Source organism: Piliocolobus tephrosceles, chromosome 12, assembly GCF_002776525.5.
Source record: "Piliocolobus tephrosceles isolate RC106 chromosome 12, ASM277652v3, whole genome shotgun sequence".
NCBI lineage: Eukaryota > Metazoa > Chordata > Mammalia > Primates > Cercopithecidae > Piliocolobus > Piliocolobus tephrosceles.
In genome coordinates, this window is record NC_045445.1 from 106,593,235 (window position 1) to 106,605,296 (window position 12,062).

The 12,062-nt window shown below is 37.6% G+C and overlaps 1 protein-coding gene across 5 annotated transcripts in view; it reads left to right on the forward strand.

Moving 5' to 3' along the window:
- The window catches only part of CASK (calcium/calmodulin dependent serine protein kinase), a 408,963-nt gene that overhangs the window by 252,859 nt on the left and 144,042 nt on the right, over positions 1-12,062 (forward strand). For all 5 annotated transcript variants that reach the window (XM_023202786.2, XM_023202787.2, XM_023202789.2 and 2 more), the window contains 2 exons: positions 1,181-1,283; positions 7,271-7,446. In XM_023202786.2, the coding sequence (XP_023058554.1) occupies positions 1,181-1,283; positions 7,271-7,446 (279 nt within the window). The remainder of the gene's footprint in view (positions 1-1,180; positions 1,284-7,270; positions 7,447-12,062) is intronic.

Here is a 12,062-nt window from a genome sequence, read left to right on the forward strand (position 1 = left end):
CTTTGGACAGAAATAACAACTTCCAAAGTAGAAATATGATGCTTTCATTGGGCAGAGTAAGGATTCCTCCCACCTGTGTGTCATCATCAAACGCAGGTGTACCAGCTCAATATGATTGCACACTTTTTTTCATACCTATTATGTTGGCTAAAACTTAACTAAAACTGTGTCCTTTTATGAATGAGAAAGTATAGGAGATAATTTTTAAAAACCTTTTGTCTTCCATGACTAAAGAGACTTGCCTTTTTTACTAGCCCCTGTTTTGAGAGCCAGTCAGATGTAGTTTTAGTCATACTGGGGAGCACAGTGTTTGAGCAGAGACCAGAGTGCTCCATGATGAAATTCTTTCCTTACACCAGCCCCAACTAGGTCCCAGTAAGAAATAGATGCAGAGGACAACATGCTACAAAGAAACCCTCATTGTTATCACAAAACATATGATATAAGGGAGCCCTGTTTAGGATACCCCTTGGGGAGAGGATGTCTTTGCTCTGGACTAGGAATCAGGCAAGTGGTTTCCTTTCCCCTTCTCCTTTCTCACCTCCCACCCCCACAGAAAGGAAGAGCAGGTCCAGAGAAGACATGCCCAGGAAGAGCGTTGAAGTCCCTGGGAACATGGCTTAATTAAAAGCATTCATTCTGACCCATCCATGTAGTACTCCTTGACTTAAGGGTGGAATAAATAAAGCAAAGAAAAGAGGACTGGGCAGGCTGGAGAAAGAAAGGGCCATGACTATCCCCTAAAAACCAGAATACAATGGCTCTGTAGGTAAAATCAGAGGTTTCAAGAAACATTTTGGAAAGAAGTGTAAAATGTATTTTTTCTTAAAGAAATCTAGACTGTCACTCAAAGGAAGACAATATTGCATAGTAAGACAAAAAAATATATCTGTGTTTCTTGAACATCCATGCTTCCTTAGTAATTCTTAGCACTGTACTCTAACCTTACAAGCAAATAATTCCTAAAGCATATTGGATGGAACAGGTATATATTTGGAGAAATCAGCCAGGCATGAGAATATGACAAATAATTCAAGCATCCAAAATAATTTAAAAGTTTTTAAAGTGTTTCTCTATTATCATGTTATCTAGTTTTATGTAAACTGAATTGTTCATCTTCAATTAATCCTTATCTTCGGGTTTATTTTTTGTTTGTTTGTTCGTCTGTTTTTCTTCTCAGCCCCACTGTGTTCTCCTCGCCTCAAAAGAAAACTCGGCACCTGTTAAACTTGGAGGCTTTGGGGTAGCTATTCAATTAGGGGAGTCTGGACTTGTAGCTGGAGGTAAGACTGCTTTACAAAAAATTTTTCTTCAAAACCTGGTCACTTCAGGCTGGTATAAAATTTTCAAGCTACATATTAGCTCAACCTCAGTGTTTCATACCTCATTCCACCCCACCCCAATCCCCAAAAAGCATCATCAGATAGTTTTAAATTTAATAACTCTGTAGTCATAACTAGAATTTTAGTCCCTTAAGAATAGACTCTTTTCTCTTTGTACCTCCAGTACTTAAAAGACTGTAAGAGTTTAAAACAGTGTTCAAAGAAAATAAGTTTGAGGCATAGTGCCTTTTAAAGATGAACTGGCCAAATGAAGTCAAATCTAAAATGTGTAGATTAGCCACTTCCTGGTTTACACTGACGGCTAATTTTTAATTTCATACTGTTTTCTTTTTTCCATTTATCAAAGAATCCTGCTCAAGCCATCGGTCTGTATATTAGCAAAGAATAAGCAGATGTGAATGCAGACTGATTTTATTATTAGCCAAAGCAAAACATAATTTTTAAATTCCCATGCCAGAATAAAAAGAAAAAAGTTACAAATTGTAAATATCAAAAATAATCTTACACAGCACATTTCACATAACTCGGTTCATTATAGCTAGAACTTCAAGCAGTAACAACATAGACCATCTTCAGAAAAATGAGCCATTGGTTATAGTTGTAATTTTTTTTTTTTTTTTTTTCAGACAAGGTCTTGCTCTGTCACCCAGGCTAGAGCGCACAGTGGCATGATCATGGCACCCTGCACTGCACCCTTGACCTTCCAGGCTCAAGTGATCCTCCCACCTCAACCTCCCAAGTAGCTAGGATCATGTAGGCGTGTGCCACCATACCTGGCAAACTTTTTTTATTTTTAGTAGAGGCAAGGTCTCACTACATTGCCCAGGCTGGTTTCAAACTCCTGGGCTTAAGCAATCCTCCTGCCTCAACCTCCCAAAGTGCTGGGATTACAGGTGTGAGCCACTGCACTCAGCCCATAGTTTTATTCTTTAAATAATTTTTTCACGACATTGCCCTCTAAAATTAAATTACATTCAAAGTTTCTTTTAGTTTCACATTCTTTTCCAGTTAATCATTTCCAATAATGTGCAAAACTGCAAGCTGAGTATACTTTCAAAGAATGCTAATTTTTTCCCCTAATTTAAAACTTTCTGTTAGTGATTGGAAGACTGACCAAAGGGTCAGGTAGTAAAGCACCGTTTAATCATAGAATCTCAGCACTCCAAAGGGCCTTAACTTCTCCAGTCTTACATCTAATGATTGAATTCTTCCATAATATTCCCAAGAAAAGATTGAGTTCTAGTATTAAACTCAGAGAGCAAAGTAGTCACTACATCTCAGGACAGTTCATTTAATTTTTTGGATAACTCCTTGTGTATTAAAAAGCTCATCTTTGCATCTTTCTGTAACTTCTACCCAGTCATCATAATCCTGACTTTTGAAACCACTCTGAACAATTTTCATCCTTCCATATGATAACCGTTCATCTGTTTGTAGACAACTACCATGTCCACCTAGGTCTTATCCAAGTTAACTTCCCTATGGTGATTTGGTTATTCTTCATATAAACTGGTTCAAAATCTCTTCAGTATCCGCAAAGTACAGGGCCTGAACTGAACACTCTAACTACAGGTGGTACAGTACAGCTGATCCAGTGCACAGTAGCATTGGGCTATCACTTTTTTGTGTTCTGGGCCTTAAATTTCTCTTAGGCTCCCCAAATTGCATTAGCTTTTTGGACAACTACATAGCACTGATGGTTCATATTGATCTTGTAATCAAGTGAAAATCCTAAATTATTTTTTAAACAATTGTTGCTGTTAAGCTAACTCTCTCAATTCTGGTACTTATACAGATCATTTCTATGTTAAGACTATGTGATTATAACAAATAATTTCTGATGATTATATTCCCAAGGTTAATGGGATGAAATGAAATGAATTTATTTTATATGTTATATACCGGCCATATATAATTACTTTGCTTCTGTTGCTCTGGATCTACATCCTGTTAGTATTCAGAATGTCATGGGCTTCATATTTTATTGTACATCTTGATTGAAGGGGAAAAATAGATGCATTACGTTTACCTGGACATTTTCTCCGTATTAATCTTTTTCTAAAGTCCATGAACCTTTCACCTAAATTGTTTATTTTTAAAGCTAAGTTTGAACCCCCACCCCCGCCACCCCGTGGTGTGTCAGTATTCAAAATTTATTTTTCTCCATGCTTCTAGAATTAAAATACTTCCTGATGGTCAAAATATTGTCATTTCTTAGCACACCTTTTTTGTATTCTTGAAATAACTTTGAATGTTACGTTTTAAAAAATAGAATATGAATAAATAAGAGATAAATTATTTCTCTTAGAAAAAGCTTTTCTGCTGTTTAAGGTACTTTTGAAATTTTGCTAATTAAGATTGGGCACAGTGCCTCACGCCTCTAATTCCAGCACTTTGGGAGGCTGTGGCGGACAAATTGAGTCCAGGAGTTCAAGACCTGGCTGGGCAACATGGCGAAACCCCATCTCTCCAAAAAGATGCAAAAATTAGCCAGGCATGGTGGCAAGAGCCTTTGCCCCAGCTGTGCAGGAGAATCACTTGAACCCAGGAGGCAGAGGCTGCAGTGAGTTGAGATCGCGCCAGTGCCCTCCAGCCTGAGCAACAGAGCAAGACCCTATCTAAAAAAAAAAAAAAAGAAAAAAATTCTGCCAATCATTTAATTATTTATCAACTTTAAAGCAAAAAGCCATTTTCCTGTCAGTTTGAAATCCCAATCCCTAGTCCTCCAAACAGAAAGGAATTCATTTCTTTATATGTTGCATATAATAAAAATCATTTAAACATATTTACACTCCCCCTACCTGAAACTCAGCTATTTAGGAAACTTACTTATGCAGAATACAACTAGAAACCTAGAAAATAACTATAATAGCAAAATTATTCCTACCCTTAAAAATCCACTCATGCTCCTCACAATTGAGCATCTAAAGACACTCTCTAAGGCTGACTTGCTCCCATGTTTTGAAAAGTTGTATAGATTCGTGTTCCTTCATACCTTGCACATGCTATTCCTTCTAGTTGGAGTGCCTTTTGTCATTTTATCTATCTGGTTAACTCCTACTGTTCTGGAAGGCTGAGCTAACAATTGTCTCCTCTTTAAAGCATACTTATCTTCACCATTCTGAGTTGGAAAGCGCTATTCCTTCTCTTCTATATTCCCATAACTATTTGGGCTACATACCTCCATGTAGCATTGGATGCAGGGACTTACATCAAAGACTGATTTGTAAGAGTAAGGGGAACTGTGGCTGAGGGTATCTAGGACCTAGCAAGCACTTAGGAAATTGCTATTAAATGAAAGAATCTGGTTGCTAGTCAGGTTCTATTTAATAGGAGATTATAAAAGCAACAAATTAGGAGAATGCAGAACTAAAGCATAGTGAGAGAAAAGAAATAAAAGCTTAACAAAAATATATATGCTATATACTGAGCAGACACCAAAACTTGGAAAGCGCAACAGCCTTTTAATATGAAAGAAATCAACTCTTGAATACCTCTGAAGTTCCTGAGGGTGCTTTCTGTTCTATAGCATAGTTCTTTAATCAATATCTACAATGACAACTCTGAGTCATCAAGAAAAGGTTAAATTATGAGCAGTATTCTGTGTAAAAGAAGTCAGGAAATTGTAGAAAGCCATACAATATTATTTAACTAAGGCGGGCACAGTGACTCACACCTGTAATCCCAGCTACTTGAGAGGCCAAGGCAGAAGGATCACTTGAGCCCAGGAGTTTGGGACTAGCCTGGGGAAAATAGAATCTCCAGAAAAATTATTAAAGCAAAAAGGATTGTGTGCATAAAGATTCAAATCACAATGTATTTTCAAATGTAGCTATTCAGAACAATTCTCCCACTGAGATTCTAGGTAGGAAGGTTTTACTGTATTGTCAAAATATATAACATTTAAATATTTGTCCAGAATATCTCAAACTGCCATTTAATTTAGTTTGCTAATTTATTTCCTTTTCTTAAAATTTTGTGGTCTAAGTCCTAAAAGTCAAGTGGTCACTGAAGAAGCATCAGCAAAAGCAAGGATTTTTAGGAAGTTGGTGTATATTAAAGATTAACTCCAGTCCTTTTTACCTTCTACTGATTTACATGAAATAAAAGAGCATTCCTCTACATTCTTTCTACTCTGGTTTTCCCCCTATCATCTATGAGCAAATTATTGAACCAAAAGACAGGCATCTTCCCAAAGATTGAACATTAATTCTCCAGAATTGGGTAGTCTTGGTCTAGCTAAATGGAAAGAACCTTCTCAGGATGGCTGGGACTGGCCATGGTCGCTCTGATTATTCCCAGGGCAAGGCCCCCATTTTGAGTGGCTTGGCCCAGGAAGTGATAGGAGTCAAGTTGAGTTTCAAAGCATCATCCAAACTGTCAGCAGGTACCTGACTGGTACCCTGGTACCAGTACCCTGAATGATACTGGTTTCCCCTACTCCTGCTAGCTCTTGTCCATCAGAACAAGGCTAATTCTCCAGCGGCCCCTCCCTGTCCAGGCTATTAATGAAGTAGAGAAGGCTTAGTTCCCATCCCTTCAGCTTCTTCGTGTTACTTGAGGAAGCAAAATGGGACAATACAGAAATAAAAGTATTTCTCCAGCTAGGTCCTTCTAGCCAATAGTTTTCCCTGATGTATCGTACATTTTAAATGAAAATATTTTCACTACTGGAACCCTGAACTTAATCTTTTCTATTATGGGGGGAGGAAGGGAAACCATATGATCTGCAGCAAAGGTACATCCTGATACACAAGCTAAGAGCTCTTTTATCTTTCTTTATCCAACTCAGTTTGATAATCACGAACAGAACTTGATATATTCTCTCTAGCTGAACCAGAAGATCTCTAAGTTCTTTTAAAATCACAGTTCTGAGTTCTAGATAAAGTATTGCACAATCTTCAAACTAAAAATTATCCTGAACTCAGTATGATGAGAGAGAGAGAGACCGAGGGAGGAAGGGAGGTGGCTGGGCTTGCATACATCTAGAAGAGCTGCCAAGTCTCTGGGCAGTGCCCCATCCCACAGTGATCTTCCTACAGGGTACAAGCCTTTCATTCCACTATAGAAGACTTCTTTTGGGATACTGAGTTAAAGATAGTTATGAATGTGCAAACAGCTGATATCAGATTCCTTACAGAAAGCTAATTTTTGATAGAGAAACAAGACTCTTTAAAGAAGATGAAAGTCAAAGAGGATTGAATGGGAGGAGCTTCATAATTTTGCTTTTGTTTATGCCATATATTTGCTTTCATTCTCTTCATATGTTAATGTTAGGGGGAAGCTAAAAACTCCTACTATAACAAAATATTACTATTGTTAATTGCTATAATTAACCCATAAAATCAACTGAACAGGATTTCAGAGTCAAATTCATATTTCAAATAACAGTTCTCAGCATTAGGTTTCATTAGGGAATTTCCATTTGGCAGTCAAGTCATCTTTTTTCCACAGATTTTTTTTCATACCTTCCTCCCTCCTCCTCTCCTTTCCCCTGCCTCTGCCTCTGCCGAGGGCAGGCCTCCCAGCTCTTTCCTGGACAGCTACAGGCTCTGCCTGTTGACTCTTTCACCTGCCTCTGCTCTATATATTTAGTGACTTTCAACCATGTGAGAATTAGAAAATTTAAACTTCTTCATAAGGTAAGAACCACATAAATACTTCCTGTGTAGCATGCAGAATTCAATAGGGAGTGCCAATGTTACAAAACAGAATACCTATTCTGGGCTCAATATTTTCAGGAAGCGATTAGATAAGTAATTTTTTTCACCTGTGTGAATTTGATTTTATGGGGAGAGGGAGAAGTGGTGAGAGCATATATATTGATAAACTTTTTATTTGGATTGTTACTGTTCTATTATTTTTACTTTTCATGTGAAAATCCCACTTTACGTAAACATTTTTCCTTAATGTTGTTTTAAATGTAGGACGTGTTGGAACACCTCATTTTATGGCACCAGAAGTGGTCAAAAGAGAGCCTTACGGAAAGCCTGTAGACGTCTGGGGGTGCGGTGTGATCCTTTTTATCCTGCTCAGTGGTTGTTTGCCTTTTTACGGAACCAAGGAAAGATTGTTTGAAGGCATTATTAAAGGAAAATATAAGGTAATGCATCATGAACATTTTCTTTTTCCACCGAGATTAATTTATCCTGAAAAATGTTTCTTTGAAGTTACTGTCTGTCTTTGCCCACTGATTGACTGCCAGGTAGTTACCCCATCAGAGAAAAGGTCTTTGCTTACATCATTGATCCAGTGGCCTTGGTAGGCAACTTAGGCCTCAGGTAAATTTCTGGGTCACTGTCAACTGAGCTGTCACCCTGGTGAAGAAAACATTTATGACCCTTCTTTGTCTAATTTGAGAAAGAGGCTTCATTTTTAAAGCTTTCTGCTTAATTTGTAAAGTTAAAATAGAATTTCATCCAGGTGTAATTTTAGTCATTCTTTATCTTAATTTTAAATTTAGGCCAGCACAGCTGAAAACATTTGCCATTTACATTCCAGGATAAACTGAAATGCCAGGATGACAACTGCATTTCATGATACAATATAGAGGTATTTCAGTGTGGCTTAAACATTCCTATTCTTCTTTAGTTACTAGGTGTTGGCAGCCTCATGTACTATCACAGACTTGTGATTAGTAAATCATTACTGTAGTAAAAAATGGAAAATTCATTACTGACATTATGAATAGCTATATCACAAACACCTAAGTACTTCTTGGAAATAAGTAGGCTTAAGGTTGATTTCACCACGCCAGCTTTTAGACTCCTTTGCCCTGTCCCACAGGGTACAGCTGACAGTGACTAGGAGGCTGGGCATGGGAAGCATAGGGGAGTGTGTGTCTGGATATCAGGTTAAGGCTGTTTAAGTTGGGGAAATTCTTTTTCCTCTCATTATTACTGAAACTCATACTTTCTATTCAACCTCATCACTGTTTCATTTTCAGCCATGACTGACAACATAAAACCAAAAACATGTGTATGTAACACTGGACTCTAAAACTGTGAGGCCCCTAAAGTTTTCTCTTCAATTCCTCAGTAATGTTAGAATTTTATATGGGACTTGGAAAAATAAAATTTAAAAAGAAGAAAAGTAAAGTAGTTCCAGAGTTACAGTCCTATCCTTTTAAGCCATAACTGAAGTTTATGGAGATGAGAATGGTGTATACTTTTGTTGGTTTATTTACCTCGCTCGCCATCAGTTTATGAGTGCGTGTAAGTTTCTCTTTTGTTTTAGTTAGTTTAAGATATATACCAAAACTCTGTTAACAGAGAAAGATGTTTTAAGTATAGCATTTTCTGCTCCTCCTAGAGTCAGTTGGCCACTGGGGAATAAAATCATTACTTATCAGGTAACTAAATGTCTCAGGAAACTGCTTGTAAGTAGTCATCCCTCTTCAATCCAGGGGAACTTGTAAGTTGCTCTCAGGAATGCACAGCCAGATTCTGGTTGAATTTAGCCAAGTGAAATCACGGATACTAACATTTTAAAAGAAACGTGATTACTGATACATCAGCATAATAATAATACTACCAATAATGATAGCTAACTCAGGCATAGCACATAGCATAGCATACTTTACATAAGTACAGTGCTTAGAACAGTTTAATTCATTTAACCCTCACAGCAACTTGTGAGGTAGGTACCATATAATAATCCCCCACTTGTGTTTTTGAGTTATAGACATTTGCTAATAATAGAATTCTTCCTTTGTGTTTGTTCAGTTGTTAACTTCCTAGTTTCCAAGGCAATGTGCTTCATTCCAACAGACTCTGGTATTTTATTTCGTCTATTTTTAAAACATTGAATAGTTATTTTTGTTTCTTGGTAAAAAGACTTAGACTATTCACACATGTGCAAAAATTAAGTCATTTAAAAATTCCCTCTTCCTAGTATTATAGTAAGTCAGATGGATGGTGGCAGCTACATCATAATTTTTTTTGTACCTGGGGTTTGAAGCTTTGAGGTTAATCATTTATTTAGTCTTTTACTTGGCTAACCTCACCTCTCATTTATCTTCAGGACTTTCCTTACAAAAAGCCTAGGTTTTCACCACCTTAGTTTGAAGTATAGATCCATCTCTACCATCTATGATGAATCTCGGCCTTTTTCTTTTAGTATACTGTGATATGATTCTGTCAGCATTTATTTTTCTATCTTTTGTTATCAAAAATTTCAAACAAAAATAGCAGAGAGAATAGTATAATGAGCTCCCAGCTTCAGTAACACAGACAATCTTGTTTTATCTGTATTCTACATATTATTACGTTATTTTAAAGCAGATCTCGGCTGGACTCATTTGCGCTCAGGAGCTCAAGACCGGCCTGGGCAACATAGGGAGACCTGGTCTCTACAAAAAGTACAAAAATTAGCCAAGTGTGGTGGCATACACTTGTAATCTCAGCTACTTGAAAGGCTGGGGGAGCAGAATTACCTAAGCCTGGAAGGTCAAGGCTGCAATGAGCCATGATCACACCACTGCACTTCAGCCTGGGCAGCAGAGGGAGACCCCGTCTCCCCCCCGACCCAAAAAAAATTAGGTTTCGAAAAAATTATTTCATCACCCTGGTGGTTCTTTTTTGAGACAGAGTCTTGCTCTGTCGCCCAGGCTGGAGTGCAGTGGCAAGATATTGGCTCACTGCAACCTCCTGCTCCCAAGTTCAAGTGATTCTCATGCCTCAGCCTCCCGAGTAGCTGGGATTACAGGTGTGTGCACCACAATGCCCAGCTAATTTTTGTATTTTTAGTAGAGATGGGGGTTTCACCATGTTGGCCAAGCTGGTTTCAAACTCCTGGATCAAGTGATCTAACTGCCTCGGCCTCCCAAAGTGCTGGAATTACAGCTGTGAGCCACCGCGCCCGGCCTCATTTCATCACCCTAATGGTTCTGAGCAAAAGAACTATTAACAAAATTCTTGATCTCTATGGATATTTTCAAGAAAAGTTTGATGACACCTTTTAAATGCAGTACTTTTTTTTTTCTTTTTTTACCTCCAGCACTTGCAAATGTGAGACCATTAAATATAGTACATTTAAATTGTCATAGTTTATAAACTGCTACTGGTCTTAAGTGATTTTAATTTGACTTTTAAATTATCATTTGCTAGGTTATTTGATCTTTTAAAGTAGCTATTAGAAAATACTGTTTACCTGGAATATATGCTAACACTTAACCTCAATTAACTTCTTTGTAAAGGGCAAAAATATATTTCCCAAACTATATATAAGAGGTATAATGTCATATCATTATTACAGGTAGCCAGTTAGTATATACACAGCAAGATTCTAAGCTGCTATGGGTTTGGTATTCAAATAAGTAAGATTGTTTTATAGCTTATTTTGCTCCCCCTTATAGACTCAACCTCCCAAATTTATTTTAGCTACCCATCTCAGCTGAAGGAATAGAAAATCCAGTATTGGACTCTCTTGTAAAAAGGACAAGGGAGTATCCTTCTAAACCCCTACTCATTTCAGAAATCTTACCACCCCTTTCAGATGATTTCTCAATCCCTTTGTCAAGGAAAAATTATTCAGACTTTAAAGAACACATTCACTCCAGGATAGGGAGAGGAAACAAGTCTACCCAAGCTTTGTCTAATCACCTCCCTCATTTCGAACCGGTCAGTTGACCACAATTTCACTAGGATGAAAAGTGTGGGATTTCATCCCTCCCCAAGTGTGGGATTACAGGCATGAGCCACTGTGCCCGGCCAGATAATGATAATTAAACAGCAAACTTATGACATTAGCCTTAATGGGATTTGACAAGCAGAAGTGGCTACTATTTGAAATTCTGCCTGTTCGGGGGGAAAATGAAGCATACTTCAATTTTAAGGGCTTTCCCCAACATAAAAACACTTTTCACTCCCCGTCTTCAAGTACAAAGTCTCATATTAGTCAGAGCTAATGCTAGCCCTTCCTCAAATTGCAATGATTCATTCATACCGCAGTGCAAGTGCTGCAGTTTCACTTGGCTTTAAAATGTTGTGGAGTTTATTCTTCATCTTTCTTCCTTAGAAGGTGATGTAGGTCTCTGCCTGTTGAAGCCATGGCTTTGCTTGAAGGTCCTGGCACTTGGGTAGCTCACATAAGCTCACCCCATCAGTAAACCTGTTGATGTTGAACAAGGAATGAGACCCTACTCTGTCTCTACCTCCTTTCCCCACTTGCCTTCTCCACCCCATGCCCTAACCACTCTGAGTTTTTTTTTATGATTCTGGGTCTCAGACATATCCCTTTTCCCAGGAGCCTTCTAGCACTTGGCTCACAGATCCACAGCCTTTCTCATAAGTCCTGTGTCTTTTCAACAATTCATAATTATTTTTGTGTGATTTTAGTCAATATACCATGTGGCTTAGTTGTCTCATCTCTAAAAGAGACAAAAGTAACAAAAGTAACTTCACTGAGGACAATATTCAAGCCAATCAGTTATTCTGTGGGACCTACGGTAGTAGAATACTTTTTCCTAAACACTGAAATTGATATGCAGTGATCAAAATATCCTATTAATAACTTTGCATAGTTCACAATTATTGCTAACCTCAATTTTTAAAAACATATATTAAAAATAGTTCTTTAAAATTTTTAAGTTTTATTTTAGTTCGTTCTGGATCAATGTATTCTAGTCTCCCTAGCTAAGGATTTAAAGATAGAAACTGGAATAATGAACATTCTAGTCTTCAATTATTGAAAATATTATGACTTACATAACAAGAATTT